The following is a 22,667-nucleotide window of genomic DNA, read 5'->3' as shown; positions in this document are numbered from 1 at the left end:
TTTCGTCCAGAAAAAAGTTTAAAATGCCTCAAATGATATTACCTTGTAATTGACGGACCTAAAATGATATTTTCAAAGTTCACGGACCTAAAATGATACTTTGGCAAAGTTCGTGGACCTAAAAAATGTTCCTACTATAATTAATTATATATTTGTAAGTATATATAATAATACTATATACTGAGAGTTTCTACCGGTAGATGTCAGTGCAGATTGGAAGAAACAAAACATGGAGAATATATTTAATAAGCATATCATCATTTCTTGCACTGAATAACCTCAGTAACCATGGGCCATGCATAATCATCTATCTCAGTACTTCCTCCAAGATAACATTAATTTTTATTTCCATCAAATTAAACTATATACCTAAGTATCTTTCATTTCAAAATAAAATGGACCGTAGTGGAACATGAAAAATTCAAAAACATATTTTATTCCATCAAATAATAATACATACATACACAGGGTGCAGGGGGAGTATTATTGAAGCATACGAATGAGTGAGTGCGACTGACACCCACCATCAGATTCAGTCTCTATTTATCTCTTTCCTATTTACTTAGGGACAAAAGGTGATTCGCTCACCCCAGGCGCCCCCATAACCCGGCCCGACATCGCTATGGAGGGGTTCAAACACGGTACCTCAGCGGCCCATTAGGTGGGAGGAACTTACACTGGTAACCAGCACACAAGGAGCCACCACAGTGGTGAAACTCCCACACTGCGGCTGCCAGCATTCGATCCTGTCTGCTTAGGGACAATCTACCACCCAGGAACCAACTGAGTTAAGCCCGTGCGGGCGTCTTTCCTATTTACTCACTTTATTTATTGTGGTGTTTTCTTGTATCACCAATCCATTGCATGTAAGTGCACATCATATGTGAAGCTTATGCACACATTCAAAAGATAAATTATGAGTTGCACATTTATTTATTTGATTGAAATACAATTGCCATAAATGTAAAAAGTCAAATAAAGAGGGGGGTGGAAATGATTTACCGGATAGGAAAAAGATGAGAAATGGAAAAGGGCACATGCAGGGTTAAATGCGAATTTGAATGTAGTGAGCACATGGGTTATTACAGGGCAGAGCTTGGAATTTGTAGGGAGAGAGGGGGGCAAGTTTACATATGAGAGAATTTTAAGAATTTGAGGAGGGGCATTTAAGAAGAAATTGAAAACATTAAATTGTAAAATACACAATATATATATATATATATATATATATATATGAATATGAATATGAAAATGTGAGGTGGGGCAATTGCCCCTCTTTTCTTGTATGTAGATACGCCCCTGGGTTATTATAACATATGACAAGAAATTGGCTACCACATTAATGAGGGAAAGAGATCCAAGAAGAGCTCTCTTTATTTCAATGTTGCACCATCAATTTTAATAAATTACTTGTTTTTGTGAAACTAGGCTATCAATAGAATAGATGGGGTCAATTAATAACACATTTTAAACCATCAATTACTTACTTGTCAGTCTCAAACAAGGATGGTTGCCAGTTTCCATTCTTCAGCAGGAAAAATCTGGCAGCTACAAACGGATCATCAATCACCCAAGTTGAATCACATTCACATTGATGAAAAAATCATTTTAATTTGCAATTAAAATCTACAACTAACAAGGCTAACTACTTGTCAATAGATGACGGTCATACTCATCACTTCAAGTGGAGTGCCAAAATATTTCATTTTTGAAATATGGACAAGTTTATTCATGTTAGATAAATCGAATATTACATGATCAAGGGAAAAGAGATTATAACCTGTTAGTTTACTAGAATTTGTCCAATAAAATAAAGGAGAAATGGATTTTAGAAAATAGCCGAACGCCACACTTTGGTAAGGATTTGTGTTCACCCTCAACCTCTGCCATCCACATCAAAACCAGCTCCAGTCCAACTAGGTGCTGCATGCCCTCTGCCCTTAGGTACTGCCCCTATTCCCCTTATTCTTCCTTGGTTTGAACTTTTCTTCTTTCCTCGTCCCTCGCCGTCGCTAGAAGGCTGTCGGTTTTGCTCAGTTATTGCGGTGTTCTGTGCTTTAACTTCAGTAGCTATGGTTCTCATAGCTCCACTGGGTGGTCCACATGTACTTTGAGCAGCAGGAGAAACTTCAACTGTACTACCCTGTGGCAACCTTTGATTTCCCTCCTACACGCTGTAATTAGCCGAAAGTTGTCAAAATTTCTAAACTAATGCCTTGTTAGAGTTATTAAATTTTTGTTAGTCAGTGATTTATGTCACAGGGAATGGGTGAGGATCAAGTATTTACAAATGTGCTATGTATGACCATAAGTAACAAAATAATTATTTCTGCCATTCAAATTTTGGAATCCGAAATGTGAAATCAAATAGGATGTAATGATATAGGGAGGTAAGTCATATTTGTTCACTGGGAATCTCAAGTATATGAACCATCAACAAATGCATTAACCATACACAAATTAGGTGCATATGAATAATCGGAGATGAAGGTACATGTGAATCATACTGAGGGTGTGTGTGTATTGGAAGATCTACTTGGGTTCAGAGACTCCATACGGCGCTTCAGTTCCTCCAGTCTAGCAAGCTGGCTGTTGCTACTTTCCTGGACCTGCAAGAGAATATAATTATGAGATAAAAGTACTAAAATAAACTAACATGATCCGTTTCCATTAAATATCAATACCGAATTATTTAGATCGTCGCAAAGCTTCTGTTTGATTGCTTCCTCATCCTGCACATCTTTTGCTGCTTCCCAGGCCTGTGATAAGCAGAATATTTATCAGATAATACACAGAAAAGTAAAAATGATCATCTGAGACATTCAGAAGAAAACTTCATCGTTGGAGAAGAATGAAATCTTGGAGATAAAGTATACACCAAAGACAACATTTTCAGGTAAAAATGGACCCACTTAGCATAGCACAAAAACAGAAGATTACAAATATTATCTTGTATTTTTCATCCCATTTATGAAGAATATGACTGGGATTTGGGAAAAGTGAAGAGTTATGCTGACTACCTTTAGTTCTCACTAACAGCTGACAATAGAAACCCAAGAAAGAAATCAGATTTTTAGTTTGCTTAATATTCTGAAGATACCTTCTAAAAAAGATTCCTAAGATACAAACTACGTGTCTGATGAGTAATGCCAGCAGATGTAATCAGTTTATCTCAAATAACCTTTGACCGTGTATTTGAACCTCATTCTTTTCAATTAGAAACAAACATAAATGTGTATATTACTAATCAATTAGGAGTTGAAACATCAAACAGGTAGAAAGAATTCACTATGTCCCTTAAAGTGTACTTGAATAAGTTCACATCATGGATCTTGTAGTATATATACATTGGATAAATAACAAAGATCAGCTCCTTTACAGAAAGAATCAGTCGGAGTAGTACCTTTTTAGCTTGTTCTTCTTTCACCTTAGCCAAACGAATTCTCTCTGTTGACATTTCTATTTTCTTCCGTAGGTGTTCAAGTGCTAATAGAGCAAGACAAGAATGACATTATACTCTACACATGCGAAATTATTCTTAGTAATTGTTGACAAAAAAACATACCAGCTTTCTTTGGACCGGCAGTAAGCTTCATTTCCATTGAGAGGTTTGCAAGTTCTCGTTCAACATCACGAATCTTGGAATAGTTTTCTTCAATGTACCTGAGTGGACATATGATACATTAATCACACACCTAATAAGTTGATATGGATATTTGTGTGGTCAGGTAACTGGATAGGAAATGCCAAACGATAAATCTGCCCAGTGCGAAAGGAATATACATAATATAATAGAGTACACACATCTGTGAATTCTAATATCCTCAAATTATAAACAGAGCAATGGTAACTCGATTGCAGCCTAGAACTGAAGCTTCCTTTGAATTCTTTTATATGAACCATTATTGGTAGAAAAATAAGTACCGCAGTTTCATTATTGATATGGTAATCTAATCAAACTCTTGCATTCAAACTAAACTTGGTTTGGGCGTCAAGAACTTTGATATTGTGAATCACTCACTACTCACAAGTCAAATACTTTTCCTAAAACATCACTTACACTTGCAAAAATATTTCTCTGAGAAACTTCAAGATCATAAATGCATCCAAATGTTACATGCCACTAATGAATAATCAGCAACGTCACTACTGATTTCAAATTTTAAACACAAATAAACTACACCCGAGAGGAAAGTATTCATAAGCTATCACATCACACACTCAAAGATCTCTCGGATCAACGCTACATTTCAATAAATACGCAACGCTGGCCAAGTTTGACTTGAATCTCGATCATCACTAATCACTAATCTAAACTTAAAGAGAATATACGAATTCTACTAAGAGAAATTCACATCAAAATATTAATAAATATAAAGAGAAATTAAGCTAGCGTACTTCCTCAACTGAAGCTGCTCTTCTTCAATTATCTGAACCCAAAATTGACAACAAAATAAGCAATGAAAACAGTAATTGGTGATTTGGCAGTGATATCTAAAACTGAATTTGGGAACTATACCTTCTCGGTGTAAGCTATGACAGGAGATTCTCGGGCCAAGCCATCCGGCCCGATCTCAGGAAGCAAGATTGTAGCCGCATTGCTGTTAGGGGTGGGGTTCTGATTCGTCGACATGCCAAACAATCCGACGCCCAATTTGCCTCTCAAAAGTGAGCTTAAAACTTCAAATGAAAGAGAAGAAAAGTAAATAAAATAGGACTATTTCTGCTGAATTACTGCCTAATTCTTCTTTACCAAAAACGAGTGAGTAAAATGGTGGACGGAGGAGTTATTGCCGGCATAATTCAGGGGCATATCAATTCATTTTAGTCAATTATATACTACTACACAATTCATTCATGAATTAATATTACTAATAAAAAATGTAGAAAAAAGAAATACTCATTAGTATTTAGTTTTCTTGTTTTGTCAAGAAAATAAATCTTAGAGATAAATATGTGTACTTTATAATTTACACAATTGTTCCTCGAATTAAAGTGATGCATTAACAGGCAAATAGCTAATCTAGTATAGGTATTTAAGATCTAATGGAAGCACACCTTTTATTTTTCTTTTCCTTTTCCTTTTATCGAGAACAACACCTTTGTAGAATAATTAATTATTCAAAACATATAAGTAACTGACTTTATTTTAGCAAGAATCTTAGTGAATTTTTTTTACCAAACATATGAATGTAAAGATGATGTGTAAAAGACTGCTGGAGCTGAAGACATCAACTCAATCTGATTAAAACAATATATATAATCCAAATGAAAACAAAAACTGCAGAGAGTTAAATTTTTTCCATACAACTTCTACATTCTTCTACTCTGACCAAAATTTCACCTTTGAAGTCATCTGATCAGCTCATACATGGAAAATTATGTTTATTTTAGCATCAACAGCTCTCAAGAAAGAGCTAGCTAATGCCACAGCTACTTCATATTTTCCGTATAATTTTTTCAATTTCTGGTTTTGTGGGCAGAGCAGGAATGGCGCCACTCTTTGTAACGGTGAGTGCTCCGCATGCATTCGCAAATAACAGAGCATGCCTCAACCTCGTCTCGTCCTGTCATTAGCAAAATAACCAGTCACATATAGTCTTTAGGTATCACAGCTTATGAGGATATAAAAAGATTCTGTCACCTTCAAAATATTCAAATCTGCAGCTAAACAATAAAGTATTGCTCCAGTAAATGCATCACCAGCACCAGTTGTGTCAACAGCTTTGACTTTGATACCAGCAACTTTTCCCTTGAATTGCTGTCAAGAAAATTTGAATGATATCAATGAAACCATAATTGATTGGAGAGGGATATATACACAGTTGTTTCGACTTCATGTATAAGTTACAATCAGTACATAGACTGAATGAAATATCTCAAACAAACCTTAGTGTAATATCTGCAGCCAGCCTTTCCTTCGGTTACAAGCAAAAGACTTAGATTGGGATGAAAAAGCTTCTTCAACACCACCTTATCGTCATTTGGATTATCACCTTCAGTCAGAAATGAGATTTCATCCTCGCTTATCTGTGATGTTGAATAAATTATGTTATGGCGGAACATAGAGCCTCTCAAATGGACATCGTTTCTAGGATTCACCTTGATGATATCTGCTCGATTCCATATGGACATTATATTCTTGCGAGCAGCATCTTCTGAGGGCCACAAGGCCAATCTAAGATTTGGGTCATAAGAAAGTATACTATTGGATTGCTTGGCAATGCGCATGGCAGCAAGATGTGTCGATCTACATGGTTCATCAATCAAACTGATTGACCCATAGTGAAAAATGGACGCCTGCATCAAATACTTGTCACTCAGTGTACCTGCATACTATTAAGTGTGCCTCATTCTTAATGACATTGAGCTTTGAAAATCAAACCTTATTAACAAGATTCTGATCAAGCTCTGACTCCTTGAGAAGCATGTCAGCACTTGGATGGCGGTAGAACATGAATTCACGTTCGCCATCTGCTCTGAGTGTGACAAATGCCAGAGCAGTTCTTGCGTAGGGGTCGAATCGCACACCAGAATTGTCAACTTTGTTTTCTTTCAACATGTCAGCAAGCATTTGCCCGAATTCATCCTTGCCTACCTGAGAATGTACTACTGATTTTTAGGTATGTAGTTAATCAAATGTGAAGTTTGACAAGAAAAGTAGTGTGCCATATTCAGCATGTCGAAATTGGAGTAGTAAAGATAAAAAAAAGGAATTTAAAAGTAGTGTTACAAAGGAAGATCAAAGAGCATGACAGCAACACGAAAATTGTGGTAATAATTTGAACTCAAGTCTTCATGTGTCATTCCACTAACTAATAATAACACATCTCTAGGTTGCTTCTTTATCAAAACATGCACGCCGTTAAAAGGTAAATCCTTAGACTTTACTGATATCTCACTAAGGTACACTGAGAACTGCTCGAGTAAAATTACGGGCAAAGATAGCAGACAATGTCATCACCTACAAAAGGCTTCAAAATATGTTCATTATTTCGTATCTGACAATAGTTAATTAGCAGGAGCACAAACTTGGTGATAAAAGAAGAAGAAAATAAGCTATTAATAAAACATGCACAAGAGAAAGGGGCAGAAGAGAAACGCACCTTTCCGATAAAGGCAGCAGAACCTCCTAGTTTTGCTACACACACAGCCACATTTGCAGGAGCACCACCAGGAGCCTTGTGAAAGGCAGGAGCTTCAGCAAGTGAAACTCCACTAACCGTAGGCACAAAATCTATCAACATCTCTCCGAAGCAAACGACAAGATGACTTGTCTGAACTGAACCTTCACCATTCATGGAAAGTCTACTAAGATCACCTATAAATCATCGAACAAGTCACAAGGATGCACGATAAGAGTGATCTGTATAGTTACAAGAGACAATTCAAAGCACATACAGAGCCAAACAAGATTGCATGCTAACGATGACAACTGACATTTTATTCTCTGATCCACATTTTGAGATTCTTAATTCTAGGCAAAGAACATTTTAAAACTGATCCATCGTCATCTAGGAACTCAAAATCAATGCCAGTTGTCCTGCCTCTTTCAGAATCTACTACTCCCATGGGCTTATTCACAATCCAGTTATCAATAAGATTCAATGAGAAGAATTCGGAATCTCATTTATTGATAAGTATGCCATATTTACAAACAAGAAAGTTGATAAGCTTTGTCAAGTTTACCATATTAATGGCTATAAACTTTGTGATGCATCTAAAACAGGAAGCTGAAATGCCATATCTAAGAACAACCCATAAAGACAATCCAAGAAAGTTGTTATCTTTGTCAAGATTCAAAAAAAGAGATCCTTATTCAACTGTCAGCTCATTCAACAATCAACTAGTGAAACCCAATTTTTCAAGAAATCAATATAGTAGTACAATTTTCTCATGTTTAGTCAGCAAAAAAAAACACTACATCCTAACTTCAACCGAAGCCAAACTGATCATTCATCCAGGCAAGTTAATAGCAACGAAAGAACAAGAACCTGAAATGGGATTTTCCGCCATGTGAAGCGGCCGGAGAAAAAAGTGAGCTTTGAGAATATCGCACGACTTCGCGCACAGAGAGAGAGAAAGGCGGTGGGATTGGAACTTGGTGCCTAGATGGCGTAATTAAAAGCGAAAAAAACAAAACAATTTTGTTTTATCGGCTACGTCTACTACTGTGAGAGCTAGATCTTGATTCAATGAAGTTGGTAAAGGGGATAAAAAAATTGGAAAAAAGATGATCAGCTGAAAAACATAAATGAATTCGTCGTATAAAAAGGGCAACTGAGTACATCCATTCATGATTCATCCATATTACTTTTCTTTGGCCGTCAATTTCGCTATTTCTCCCGCTTAGCACATTACTTGTGATCCTTTTAATTAATATATTCAATGTTTCAATATTAATTAGTTTATATTTATATACAGCACAAATTCAACCGTATATTTCATTTTCAAGATTAATAGTACTCCATATTAATTTACTATTATTACACCATTTCTTAATATAATATTCACATTTCTAAAAATATATAAATATATTGAAGTAATAGTAATTTTTAAAAATAGCTCTTTTAAAAATTAAATGTTATATTTGAATTTAGAAAATATTGATTAATTTTTGTCAATTATGCCTCAAATAAATGAGGGGCGTAGTGGGGAAAATATTAATAACGACTTGAAATATGACAAATTATTTATGGTAATATAAAACTCCTAATTATATTCATTTTGTCTATTCAAACTCTTGAATTTTTATTAAGATCCTAAAAAGTGAGTTGATATATAAAAGAGGTCCACGTCTTTGGTACACTTATTTCTTTACTTGTGCAGGCAGCTCACAACCTTCTGATATGATCAAAGAGTTAAGAGTAATTATGTGTTAATGTATAGTATTTAGTTTAATAAGAGAAACTTTTTTACGTGTGATCTTATGCCCTTCACTATACAAAATCGCAACTTATTTAATACTACTAGTTGACTAGTTGTCTTACAATTGGAAAGCAATTTCAAAATATTGATGGCCACAATCCATAAGAGGTGAATCCAACCTTTAAAATTTAATTTTAAAAGATACATGATCGTCTATATAAAACAATTCTAGTAACAAATTAACAATGTCCAAAATAGAGACACTACATCAAAAGAGTTAAATTCTCACACGAAATCTTCGCTCTTTATTTTACTAATTGCGATTTGTAGTCGGTTAAGGGCATCATACATTTTACCACTGCCCAAATCGTAAAACGTATACAAGTTATTTCACACAAAAAAAAATTTACAGAAAAATTGTGAGACAATTGATAAAAAAAAATTATATTCAAGTTTCAAAATTTATGGAACTAATTAGGAATCAAATGAAAAGTTTGTGATTTAAACAACTATCATTTTCAACAATCTTATACTAGTAACTATAATTCTTTTATAAAACTATTTTATTATAATTTAATTTAAACATTTTTTCTCTCTAACATTTTCTCTATTTAATTTAACTAATATTATTTTCTTCCATAAAAATAGTTTTCTTTTTTCATTTTGATTCATCCACCAAATTTAATATTTCTACTACTATTTATCTATTTGAGGTAAAATTCTCTCTAATAATGTTAATCTCTTTTTCTACTAGAATTCTTCGATCATTTTTTTCTGTTATTTACCATTTTATATTAACATACGTATTATTCGATATTTTAAGATAATTTGTACTTAAAATTACCTATGGGTCCCATTTAGGAAACAAATTAGAAAAAAAAATGAGCAACATAGTCACGTGGGCCAAGTGACACGAAAACCACAAAACAATCTAACTTACACGTGGCACACCCACGATACCCCCTGGGTTTGCGGACCACATTAGCTTCATGTCTCCAAATTTCTTCGTCCTCTCAATTTCTCAATCACCTTACTCCATTAATCCGCTCCACTCCCACTCTTAATACAACTACTACAATTCACAGAAACAAAGAAAAAAAGTGCGCAAATTCCTGAAAAGAAGATCGCACGCAGTAGCCATGGCTTTGAACTCAAGGCCCACCTCCTCTTTGTTATCAAGAAAATTGAGTAATTCTGCTGCAAATGATCCTGCTAAATCCCTCTCTTTCTTCAATCCCGTTCCACTTTTCTCCAACATTTCCTTCAAGAATGCTTCTCCATCTCCACTTTTGCCTGTTTCGGTTAAGGCGTCATCACCATCATCAACTTCTCCTTCCGCCACTGTTGCTCACTCCCAACAACTCAAGGTCCATTCTCATTGCAAAATTGCTTAAGCGACGTGTGCTTTTCAGAGAGAGGGATTGACGGAGACTATTTTATTGCCGGTATTTGATTGATTGATTTTTATATCAGATTAAGAGCGTGCCAACGCAGCCATTTGAGGGGCAGAAGACTGGCACAAGTGGTCTTCGGAAAAAGGTATCATCTTTGGCTGCTACACTACATTGGATTTGGGGCAATCATGTCTGGAGATACTTGAATTTGATTGTTTGATTTCTGCCACTGTTAGGTGAAAGAGTTCATGCAAGAAAATTATCTCGCCAACTGGATTCAGGTCTGACATTTTCAATACTACTAAACTAGCGGACCACATAATTTGTTAGATTGGTGGCTCATGCTGATAAAGAAAATGAATACTTGCTTTGTGCTTGCTCCTAATGAGGGCTTTGTGTGTGATTGAAGGCACTGTTTGACTCATTGCCACCAGAGGATTACAAGAATGCAGTCTTGGTTTTAGGCGGTGATGGTAGATATTTCAACAAGGAGGCTGCACAGGTGTTTTAATTTCAGATTGATTAACACGTCATGAGGGTAGTCTTGTTCCAAATGCTCATAGGGTTGCTTGATTTGAAACACAGATAATTATCAAAATTGCTGCTGGAAATGGTGTTGGGAAAATCTTGGTTGGCAAGTGAGTTTTTCCATTTTGAGAATTTTCTATATTGCTGTTTCCAAGACCTTGTATAAACCTCCAGATTATGTGTTTATGACAAGCATTATTGCTGAAGTTAATTTTGTAACTGCAGGGATGGTATATTGTCTACACCAGCTGTATCTGCTGTAATAAGGAAGAGAGAGGCATGAACTACTTGTCTCTTTTTCTGCATTGTGCATGTTATTTCCTTTATATGCTATAACTTGCAACTCGTATTAGTTCCACTTCTTTTGTTTATATAGGCTAATGGTGGATTTATAATGAGTGCAAGCCACAATCCCGGTGGTCCTGAATATGATTGGGGAATCAAGGTATATTTGATCTTAGTAATTTGTCACAAACCTTGTTTGTACTTTTGCCTATATAATTTCCTGCAGCGAGTGTGTGCCTCTCTTGAACCCTACATCATCGCGGTTTACTAATTCTTAATGTTCTCTTGGTTCCTTATTTTTCAGTTCAACTACAGCAGTGGCCAACCTGCACCTGAGTCGATTACTGACAAGATATATGGAAACACTCTTTCTGTATGTATTTGATGCTTTATCTTTTCTTCTGTAGAGCTTTCTCATTGTGCATTTTTTTGTAAATTAGGACGGTCTTGCTATAGTATATAATGATTCTCTATGTTAGTGTCTTCAAGATTTGTATCCCTTCATTTATCCTAACAGAGTATGAATTATCTGTGCTATAAATATCTAATGAGAGATTTTGTAAAGCATGTGATTGTAATTGTTTCTTTAGCAGACAGTGTTCAGCTCATGGTGAAGGGAATATTCTAGTTCATTTAAAGAAACAGAATTCTATGTCAAGCTCTCAACATTCACAAAGAAGGATAGACTCATTTTCAACTAAGAATAGACCTTTATCAAAGATACTGATATTCAAACTGTGCATAACTAGCTAGTCTCTTTCCTTCTCTCTCTTCAAAGCATAAATCTACAATGACTTTCAGGTCTACTACTGAATAAACAGTCTGTTGAATGGACTTTTCAATACAATATTGTTTTGAGAAATGTTGCTGAATGTTTTGGGTTTTATTATCTTTAGCAGTAATCTTTGGATTCAGTCAAACGATTATTAAGCTTGGAACTTCCATTTGACTTGCCTTAGTGTCCTGCAGATCTCTGAAATCAAAGTAGCTGATATTCCGGACATCAATCTCTCTCAGCTTGGTGCAACAAACTATGGACCTTTTAGCGTTGAGGTAATCGATCCAGTAGCGGATTATTTGGAGCTTTTGGAGGTGAGCATTCCAAATTCAAGTGCTTGATGATTCAAGTTCTCCTCAAACAATTGTACCTATATTGTATCAACATTTGTTTCCATTTAGATCTATTCCATTCTAAAATTGAAAGAGTTTGACACAACTTGGATTGTTTTTGGTAGTAGATGCAGTTTATAGTTCATGATCTAGCATACACTGAAACTTCATTCTCAACCTTAGAAGAATATTTGTGAAACCTTCACATTTGATTCTCTCTGATGGGAATTCTGGTTCCAACTTATTTTGCAGCAAGTATTTGATTTTTCACTTGTCAGGAGCCTTATATTACGGCCAGATTTCAGGTACACAACAAGTATTATGGTTCATGATTCTGATGCTTTTCTGCTTCTTCGTCACTACTTTGTATTGTTTCTTTATGCATCGTTTTCAATACAATGTTGTTTTGAGAAATGTTGCTGAATGTTTTGGGTTTTATTATCTTTAGCAGTAATCTTTGGATTCAGTCAAACGATTATTAAGCTTGGAACTTCCATTTGACTTGCCTTAGTGTCCTGCAGATCTCTGAAATCAAAGTAGCTGATATTCCGGACATCAATCTCTCTCAGCTTGGTGCAACAAACTATGGACCTTTTAGCGTTGAGGTAATCGATCCAGTAGCGGATTATTTGGAGCTTTTGGAGGTGAGCATTCCAAATTCAAGTGCTTGATGATTCAAGTTCTCCTCAAACAATTGTACCTATATTGTATCAACATTTGTTTCCATTTAGATCTATTCCATTCTAAAATTGAAAGAGTTTGACACAACTTGGATTGTTTTTGGTAGTAGATGCAGTTTATAGTTCATGATCTAGCATACACTGAAACTTCATTCTCAACCTTAGAAGAATATTTGTGAAACCTTCACATTTGATTCTCTCTGATGGGAATTCTGGTTCCAACTTATTTTGCAGCAAGTATTTGATTTTTCACTTGTCAGGAGCCTTATATTACGGCCAGATTTCAGGTACACAACAAGTATTATGGTTCATGATTCTGATGCTTTTCTGCTTCTTCGTCACTACTTTGTATTGTTTCTTTATGCATCGTTTTAAAATGGTTTAGCCATTACCACTTGTAGTTTTATTTTTACAAAACTTGAAAGGAAAAACTGAAATCAAACATTTTACTGTTAATCATGAGTAGCTTTTATAGCTGATATTTACTCAGCTTTTGGCTCTTAACCATGAATGATACTATTGCAGTCCTAGTGGGTAGAGACGAAAACCCCATGATACAAAATAATCGAGATGTTAAAATTTGCTAAAACATGACTTAAATAATCTCTAGAGCACATAAAATGGAAATCACTGAGGCAAATGCAAGATTTACAGAACAGTAAACTTTATTCCTGTACAATTTTATCTGATACTTTCTGGCATTCTGCCTTCCTATTCGAAGGGACAATATAATTTGAACTTTTCTGTGTGCCTTCTTCAGGCTTAAGAATAAAGTTTCTTTTGTCAAAGTCTGATTAACAGAAGAGCTACATATATATAGCACAAAAACAAAGTTCATAAGGTGATAAGGTCCACTATGACTAAACTAATCAATGATTTTTTCTGTTTCCTATATATTTTTTTTAAAAGAAGAAGAGCTGAAGGTCCTTTATCATCCAAACATTTTCCTGTTGTCTTTTATAAAAGAAAACTGTTTATCTTATCTACCATAAAGTGAAGTTCATAAACTCAATATTTGGTAGAAGAAATAAACTCCTCGTTCTACTCATTTCAGGTTCACATTTGATGCCATGCATGCCGTCACTGGTGCATATGCCAAACCAATTTTTGTGGACAAGCTGGGAGCTAGCATCGTATGTTTGTTGGTTTCATTTCTGCGTAACCAAATTTAATGAACAATGCATGATGGTTCCATATCAAATTACCTCTCCATGAACAGGATTACATTTTAAACGGAGTGCCTCTTGAAGATTTTGGACATGGCCATCCAGATCCTAACCTCACGTAAGAAGTATACTTTTGAAAAATCTAACATAATTCCTAAAATGCTGATTTTAATTTGTTGATCTGGAATAGATATGCGAAGGAATTGGTGGACCTCATGTATGGAGAAAACGGACCTGATTTTGGCGCTGCAAGTGATGGTACGTGTCAGTGTACTTCCATTGCAGAACATATTTAGTGAAGACTAACAACATTAATGGTTTCTATTTTCATAAAGTTGATTTGTAAAGACAAATAAAATTAAGGAAAAGCAACAGAAATAATTTATTCTGCCCTGATAAACAGATCTTTCATTTTCTATCGCTTTATGCAACCTCCGTATTAATGCTCAAGCCAGTCTATAATCTTATCACCGTCACACTTTTTTTAGGAGATGGTGATAGAAACATGATTCTTGGGAAAGGATTTTTCGTGACTCCTTCAGATTCTGTTGCTATTATTGCTGCCAACGCAGAAAAGGCCATCCCATACTTCAAAACTGGCCCAAAGGTTTGAAAAGCATGAAGATTCTACTACCATTGTTTTCTCTTCAAAGAGCTTACACATTCCCAGCTTATATATAATATAACAGGGCTTGGCTCGATCCATGCCGACTAGTGGTGCTCTGGATCGTGTAGCAGAGAAGTTAAACCTTCCCTTCTATGAGGTTTGGTACTCTACAACTCCTTGTAATGAGTTTTGGCTGATTTATATTATAATGGAAGGAAAAGTATATTCTGATGTCAATCCTATCTAATGAACAAACTTTGCTTTAGGTGCCCACTGGTTGGAAATTTTTCGGGAACCTGATGGATGCAGGGAAATTGTCGATCTGTGGAGAAGAAAGTTTTGGAACTGGTTCTGATCACATCCGTGAGAAAGATGGTATCTGGTACGTGTATATCAATTCACTTGTACATAAATGTTGAGTGCACATCAATTCATTTGTACATAAAGAAAACTTAATCCACTTCATCTAAAGGATTAAGCATATGATGAGTGCACATCTGATTTGATATTATAAGGAAATCTTATGGTTGATCACCTCATCTGCTTTTTCGAGAAATTTAGTTTGAGTTTGTTAACTGAATATTCTTATTGACAGGGCTGTTTTAGCTTGGTTGTCGATAATTGCTTTTAGAAATAAGGACAAGAAACCTGGGGAAAAGTTGGTTTCTGTGTCTGATGTTGTGTATGAGCATTGGGCGACTTATGGAAGGAACTTCTTCTCTAGATATGACTACGAGGCAAGCCTTAGATACTCTGCTACTTTGTTATATCTCCTTCTAATGTGTACATTTTACTGCAACTGAAATACCTCGTTCCTTGCACAATAGGAATGTGAGTCCAATGGGGCTAATAAAATGATTGACTATCTTAGAGACTTGATTTCCAAAGGCAAGACCGGCGATGTATATGGTAAGTATCGATCACTAACTACTTGACCGAGAAGTTGGCTATTTAGCTAAACGAGATTTGTTTATTGTAGGAGACTACACCCTGCAGTTTGCAGATGACTTCACCTACACTGATCCTGTAAATTGATCCTAACCCAAAATCGTGACCTTAATTTTCGACTATGGTTTATATTTATGACACGATCTTCCCATACTTCTGCAGGTGGACGGCAGCGTAGTTACCAAGCAAGGCGTGCGTTTTGTGTTCACTGATGGATCCAGGATTATATTCAGGCTATCGGTATGTGTCTTTTCTGATCTTGAGCTGAACTCAGCTCCCGGTTACAGTTTTCTACATGTCAACATCATTTTTGAGCTTCCCTTTTCCCGTTTCTCTATCCCTACTACTAAGATGATCAAACACAGGGTACCGGGTCTGCTGGTGCAACTGTTCGTATATATATTGAACAATTTGAGCCGGATTCATCCAAGCACGACGTGGATGCACAAATAGCATTGAAACCATTGATAGGTTTGATTCTTGTTATTCTGTTACTGTTTCCCTGTGTTTTTCTCGGAGTTTCTAATTGTCTGTGTGGTTAGATCTGGCTTTATCTACATCGAAGCTGAAGGAGTTCACTAGAAGGGAGCAGCCAACGGTCATCACATAGATTGGGATCTTTGAGGAAGAAACGACAGCGTTTGACCATACCTGAGGTTGGATATTCATCCTCGTGTCTGATACTCTGATTCACAATTGGTTAGTTTAGTTTGTTTTTTCTATATAACTTGCATCAGTAGTCCTGGTTGAGAAACTCATTCTATTCACATGCTGATGCAAAATCCTGTTAACATATTTATACAAATCATCATCGGAATGTATGGGACGTCGAACAGAATGCACGTTTTACCCTTGTGAGGTAGCATATGTTCTAGTATCACTGAAAGTAAACGGTCAACTAGGGATTGAGGAGTTGGACTATAGGATTAGTAGTCCTTCACTTGTGATACAGGTGTTGATTGGAGTTATATATTGTCAAAAAGATTTTGATATCTTTTCAAAGAGAGAGTGTGTGTGGGTGCTCAGATGATTTGTCTGAAAGTAAGCAACAAGTTCACGTGAATATACACGATACTTTTGGTTTGAACTTTGAAAAAGTAGCCAAGTTTAGGCACATTTTTAAGGTCATCCTGGTTTGAACTTTGAATAAAGTAGCCAAGTTTAGGCACATTTTTGAGGTCATCCTCCATCTCAACATTGTCCCCCATTTCTAGCCACACTGATTTTTTTAACTTTTTATAATAGTGCATCTCAAAACGATGCCTATAATACTCATGAAATTCATCAAAAAATCTAAGGGGCCTATTTTAAGTTCTTTATCACTTTTGTAGGAATTAGGTAGTCCATTTATTTGTATATATTGGAAGAAATCAATCACTAAAAAGTGAAGTTGAGTGTTGGCAAATCTTGTAGTGGATGTAATGAGTGCTTGATTGCAAAGAAAGACTAGAGGTAAAAAGTGGGACATTGCTATAAACATTAGTATGCTTGTTGATCAGACTCTCACTCACAATCTCAGTGATCTGCTTCGCTAACTATAGTTGTCATCTCCAATAGTTCTTGTGTTAAGTGCCCAAGAATATGTTTTGAACATTGAAAATCTACCACTAACACCACCCCCTTTCCTACTTGGAAGAGAGGCAGATTGTCTGTCTTGTCGTTGCTTGTGTTGGACTTCACTTAATTAATCATGGAGATTCACATGTAGCTGCTGCCAACATTATTTTCTTGATTAGTAGTTGACACACAAATTAATATTCTACTATATGTTTAACTTGCTTTGGACATCTTTTATATGGTCAAATCAGTTAGTCTATGTAACAATAATGCACAAGTCCACCAGTAACTAATTTCGTCGTATATATGTGATATAGTTTTGGGTCAAGATCAGATATTATCTAACCATAACACAATTTTACATAAATTTTGTGCACACGAACAATAAACAAATATTGTTAACATCGTTGGGGATAGAGTGTAAGCATGCTTTTCATTATTATGGACTAAGGCGACAAAAGGTTAAAACATACTCCCTCCGTCCCATTAAATATGCAACATTTGCTTTTCGGCACATGATTTTAGGTAGTGTTGTTTTGTGAGTTAATGAAGAGAGAGTAAAGTAAGAGAGAAGAAAAATAGAGAGAGTATTGTTTCTATTTTTAGAAACGTTTCATTTTTAATGAGACAAATTAAAAAGGAAAATGTTTCATTTCTAATAGGACAGATGAAGTAATTCTCAAGATAATAAATTAGAACATTTAATTATGCGTGAATCCAACATTAATGCCGAAAGGGAGTATAAGGAATGGACAGTGTTACACAATTAGACAAACGTGAAGCATCTTAACAAATTTTTGTGGTAATTTTTAATATCATTTCCTATGATTGGTTAGTACCTTTTTCTGACGTTTGAAATTATGTTATGCCGTTTTTTAGAGTTTCACTTTTGTACGGACCATACACCATTGGTATGTTCAGATTTTCTCTTCAATTTCATTTGTGTGTCATGATTTTGCTTTTATAATTGTTAATTAGGATTGATTACACGTAATTTGGATTTGTATTTAATTCTCAGTATTATTCAATTGGTTTTCTTATTTCGTAATTTTGATTTTATAATTGTTAATTAGGATTGATTACACATAATTTGGATTTGTATTTATTTCTAAATATTATTTAATTGTTTTTTTTGTAATTGGGAATTAAACCTTTTATTTCAATTGTTATTAGTTAATTGATGAAGGGACACATGTGTAGTGTATATTTTTTTTGTTGGTATTGTTTGATATCCAAAAGGGGCGAAACAAGTGATACTTGAAAGTTGTGGAGTAAAGAAAAAATAAATAATAAAAGTAAGAGATTCAAACGAAGAAAGAGTAACAATTAAGCAAAGTAAACGTATAGATTAGTGAAATAAAGGACGTGGGATGCAAATTTGAATCAAGAATATTGAGAGCGACAGCCTTTTAAAATTGGTGAGCCATAAGAATCCATAGTCCTCCATTTATAATAGAACCAAACCCTTGGGAATTGTTAAAATGGCAAGTCACCCCTATTTTGGAGGGTATTCTAACACGTATTCAATAGAAGCAAAAGCCACCTTTTCCATTTAATTTTTTAATCCTCACCAAATAAACAAAAGCCTTGGAAATGATAGGACTGGGGGAGCCTGCTGCCTTGTCTATCCATATATAGAAACTAATAATTGTAATTTATTTAATTTGTAACTAGTATAAATCTAGAGGCGCAAGTGTTATCATCATCACACTTTACTATAGTACTAGTATATATATATATATATATATATATATATATATATATATATATATATATATATATATATATATATATATATATATATATATATATATATATAGGGGCACCTTATTCTCCTTTTCACATCTTACATCTTTTTTCCTTCTTAATAATACCCGTTAGATCTAGGGAATCGACGGATCACATTGTTTCAATAAATCTACTTCCGTGTTGCATTATAGAAGGTTCGTAAATGCATTATAGGGGTAATCTAGACATTTTGGCCGAATATGAACCGCCATATTTTTGGAATACACGACTTTCGTGGGATTTGAAACGATCTCAATCTTCTTCTTTCTTCATTCATTATTCTTTCACCCCATCCCACTCCTTCCACTCTCTCCACAACCGAAACCCTAGACAACTCCCTCCCAGCGCCGCGTCTGAAGATTGGGGATTTTGTCGACCAAATTTCGGAGGAAATAGCTATCACCGATAACATCTACTCAGAAACACCGATTCGTTTCTACTAGGTATGTTTCCATAGTGATTTAGGCTTCTTTTTGTCGTGATTTTGCAGACCCACGTTGTTAAAATTGAATCTTTGAATGCGGCGAGGCGTAGAAATCTCTGAAATTAGTTGTTCGACTAAGGTTGTCACTGATTATCCTGACGTAGAAATTGTGTTGTGTTAAATAGGGATGGAATTAGGTCTCTTATATTTCCGTTGTATGCCAGGTTCAAAATGCCGAAAAGAGGTCGTCCGCGCTCCCAAGCATCACAGGATGCAGGTAATTTGTCGTCGCATCTTGTGCTTTTCAGTATCGGATTAGTTTATTGTGTATAATGGTATTCCCATGTCTGTGTGTTGTTTGTATTAACTGTGCTAGAGAATAAAATAGTTAACATGGAGTGTTGTTTGTATTGTTATACTGTACATTATGGAATGTATGCTGTTGTGCTTTTAGGGCATACTGTACATTATGTATCATTATCTATGCATTATATTGCTGTTAACATGGAGTGTTGTTTGTATTGTTACAGAGGATTCAGATTGAGGATTAAATATAGATTCTTTACAATGTGAATTGACAGTTATAATTATCTGGTTGATTTTATGCATTATGGCTAAGATTAGTATGCTCCATTAATTGTTCTTACATTATCAGTTTTTCCTTGCTGTACGTAGTTATCCGCATTAATCTCATCTGATTTTGTTTTTTTTATCTGCATTGCATTATGTCAAAGCATAACAGCATACATTCCAGGTTTTGTTGCATTTTAGAGGTGTAAGTAGTGTCATCTGTGATATACAACCTAATGTTAACAAAAAATTTTATGTGCATTATTTAACTTACACTATGCATTATGTAACATGACATATGCATTGTAGTCAGTATTTTAAGCATTATTGCCGGTCTTAGCTGTCGTTGTTAAGTTTAATACATTATTTATTATGACTTACGCATCATATGTTGTGGTATATGTATTAATGGTGTTAGCTGTGGTGTTTAAGTTTAATTCGTTATTCATTGTGACTTAAGCATCATATATTGTGCTATACATATTAATCAGTAATCAAATTCAGTTCATGATGTGTTTTTCGGTCCATTTCAGATAACCAGCTTAGAGTCGACAAAGACAGTGTTGTCGACGACATTATTCCCGTGGCGCTAGCCAAAAGATTTAGGGAGAGGTTAGCCGAGATAGGCCCTGGGACCTCTGGTAGTCAAGGTGAGCCTAAACCACCTACGGGGCGAAAACTTAGCACAGTCTTTGTTGGAAGACTTAGCACTTTAGATATTTTTACAACCTTGAATACACTGAACAATGTTTTTTAGCATAGTCTTTCTAATTTTGATCTTGTGAACACTCAGCCGAACCGTATGTGCATTCTTTTTAATCAGACGGATACAAATACTTTGTGTGTAATTGGTGTATTATGTTCTTTGTCTTGTTTGTAATATTTTTTTTGTCTGTATAGGTGGCCAATTAACTCTCGTAATGCTTAACGCATGCCAAATAATGCACTAATCCTTGTGCGCAATGCAATGGCAACACTAAATAATGCATTTTTATTATACACCTAATAAATTAAGCCCCGTATGTAGTACGCCTTTATTTTATGTATATCATATCTGCTTATAATGTAAGTATTCGTATTAGATTATGCATTACAAAACTTTTTTTGTGTATTTTACACAAATAATGCAACAATCGTTGTGCGTAATGCTATCGCCTCAACTAAATAATGCATTCGTTTATTGCACACCTAATAATTTAAAACATATATATACTACGCCTGAATTGTATGTGCATCATATATGCTTATAATGTAAGTATTCGTATTAGATTATGCATTACAAACGTTGTTTGTGTATTTTACACAAATAATGCAACAATCGTAGTGCGTAATGCAATGGCAACACTACATAATGCATTCGTTTATTGCACACCTAATAATTTAAAACATATATATACTACGCCTGAATTGTATGTGCATCATATCTGCATATAATGTAAGTATTCGTATTAGATTATGCATTACAAACGTTGTTTGTGTATTTTACACAAATAATGCAACAATCGTAGTGCGTAATGCAATGGCCTAGAGCTACTGTTTGAGGCCTAGGTATATGGGCCTAGGTATATGCATTATTGAACTTAGCCTGTGCATTATCAGTGATGTTTAATGCATTATGCGAATGTGTTACGCAATCATTCATGTGATCTGATTAATTACGTTGTTTGCATTAATATGTAAACATTAATATGTGCACATCTTTACACAGAACGTTGTTTGCCTGGTATTATGCATTATTAGACTTCATGTGTACATGGTTCAAAAGGTTTTAACGAGAGTTCCAAAAAATGTTTAGTATTACTCATTTGTGCATTATTTTAAATAATCTGTGCATTCTGTAACTAGTAGTATGCATTATATAGCATATATTATGCATTATTGTATTTTGTAATAGTAAAAGTCTGATATTTAATTTTGATGATTACATATCAGAGAAGCTGCTACGACTTGAAATCGACGAAACAGTCGATGATGTTATTCCAGTAGCCCTAGCACAAAAATATAGGGAACGATTGGCTGAGGCAGGCCCAAGCACGGCTCCAGAACAGAGTGAGGAGAAGAAAGCCAGGGGGGGAGGTCGACCATCTCTATTGTCGACAACCAACGTCTAAGTTTCTAACTGTAGTATATTGTTATTGTACATTCCATTAAGTGTGTGTGCATAATAATGAAAACCTTCAATGCTAACAATGTACAGTATCAGTTTCGTAATATGTTCTGGGATGCATTGTTTGTCAAGTATTTTGCATTATTATGTACATACTACACCACATGGTAACGAGTAATGGATACTAATGACTATATAATGCACAAAATGTGAACTGCAATGCATTCGAACAAGTTGTACCGTGTTACGATGTTTAACACACTTTTCTTGCTTCCCTATGGGTTTAATAAGCTTAGGGGCTAGGGTATAGTACGTAGACATTAATAACAAATTGTAAACCGATACATATAATGCACCAAATTGTAACGAGTAATGGATATTATTGAATATATAACCTACGCGCTATGCATGTGCACCCCAGATGAATTACCGCAATTTGTGTATATCAGTTAAAAAATAACTGCGCGCTATGCATGTGCAACCCCAGATGAATTACCGCAGCTCGTGTACTTGGACAACGTTTTTTTGACTTAGAACATACTACACCCTAGCCCCTAGGCTTGCTAAACCCTTAGGGGAAACAAGAAACGTGCGCCAAACATTGAAACTAAGGCCAAACTTAAATTAAATTTGTG

The 22,667-nt window shown here is 35.1% G+C and overlaps 3 protein-coding genes across 8 annotated transcripts; 1 reads left to right on the top strand and 2 right to left on the bottom strand.

Annotated features, from left to right (window-relative positions):
* Positions 1-1,585: 1,585 nt before the first annotated feature.
* LOC121798229 lies at positions 1,586-4,792 on the bottom strand. 2 transcript variants are annotated; one of them, XM_042197136.1, is made up of 8 exons: positions 4,754-4,781; positions 4,520-4,680; positions 4,399-4,430; positions 3,566-3,663; positions 3,404-3,486; positions 2,685-2,759; positions 2,508-2,609; positions 1,586-2,174 (listed from the first exon to the last, which is right to left on the bottom strand). In XM_042197136.1, exons 2-8 carry the CDS (start codon positions 4,631-4,633, stop codon positions 2,139-2,141), a joined length of 540 nt encoding a protein of 179 aa, XP_042053070.1. In that variant the 5' UTR covers positions 4,634-4,680; positions 4,754-4,781; the 3' UTR covers positions 1,586-2,138. The 2 variants fall into 2 exon arrangements, with proteins under 2 accessions (XP_042053070.1, XP_042053071.1); XM_042197137.1 differs by having other exon boundaries at positions 2,495-2,609; positions 4,520-4,792.
* Positions 4,793-5,217: 425 nt separating this feature from the next.
* LOC121801610 (probable fructokinase-7) lies at positions 5,218-8,278 on the bottom strand. The gene is made up of 7 exons (XM_042201137.1): positions 7,995-8,278; positions 7,107-7,321; positions 6,386-6,598; positions 6,103-6,300; positions 5,890-6,030; positions 5,645-5,761; positions 5,218-5,567 (listed from the first exon to the last, which is right to left on the bottom strand). The coding sequence occupies exons 1-7, from the start codon at positions 8,014-8,016 to the stop codon at positions 5,439-5,441; spliced, it is 1,035 nt and encodes a 344-aa protein (XP_042057071.1). The 5' UTR covers positions 8,017-8,278; the 3' UTR covers positions 5,218-5,438.
* Positions 8,279-9,904: 1,626 nt separating this feature from the next.
* Positions 9,905-20,759, top strand: LOC121798764 (phosphoglucomutase, chloroplastic-like). 5 transcript variants are annotated; one of them, XR_006050087.1, is made up of 26 exons: positions 9,905-10,235; positions 10,342-10,407; positions 10,499-10,543; positions 10,672-10,764; positions 10,848-10,900; positions 11,016-11,067; positions 11,167-11,235; positions 11,380-11,448; positions 12,045-12,167; positions 12,438-12,490; positions 12,697-12,829; positions 13,100-13,152; positions 13,920-13,998; positions 14,085-14,149; positions 14,222-14,289; positions 14,520-14,638; positions 14,721-14,795; positions 14,905-15,020; positions 15,234-15,375; positions 15,466-15,547; positions 15,618-15,664; positions 15,749-15,826; positions 15,952-16,057; positions 16,129-16,242; positions 19,580-19,632; positions 20,459-20,759. XR_006050087.1 is itself a non-coding variant. In XM_042197933.1 (24 exons), exons 1-24 carry the CDS (start codon positions 10,008-10,010, stop codon positions 16,194-16,196), a joined length of 2,046 nt encoding a protein of 681 aa, XP_042053867.1. In that variant the 5' UTR covers positions 9,905-10,007; the 3' UTR covers positions 16,197-16,466. The 5 variants fall into 5 exon arrangements, 4 of the variants coding, with proteins under 4 accessions (XP_042053867.1, XP_042053866.1, XP_042053870.1 ...); XM_042197933.1 differs by lacking the exons at positions 19,580-19,632; positions 20,459-20,759 and having other exon boundaries at positions 12,464-12,490; positions 12,707-12,829; positions 16,129-16,466; XM_042197932.1 differs by lacking the exons at positions 19,580-19,632; positions 20,459-20,759 and having other exon boundaries at positions 16,129-16,466.
* Positions 20,760-22,667: the final 1,908 nt, after the last annotated feature.

Source organism: Salvia splendens, chromosome 4, assembly GCF_004379255.2.
Source record: "Salvia splendens isolate huo1 chromosome 4, SspV2, whole genome shotgun sequence".
Lineage (NCBI taxonomy): Eukaryota > Viridiplantae > Streptophyta > Magnoliopsida > Lamiales > Lamiaceae > Salvia > Salvia splendens.
This window is presented reverse-complemented; position numbering and strand designations above follow the sequence as displayed.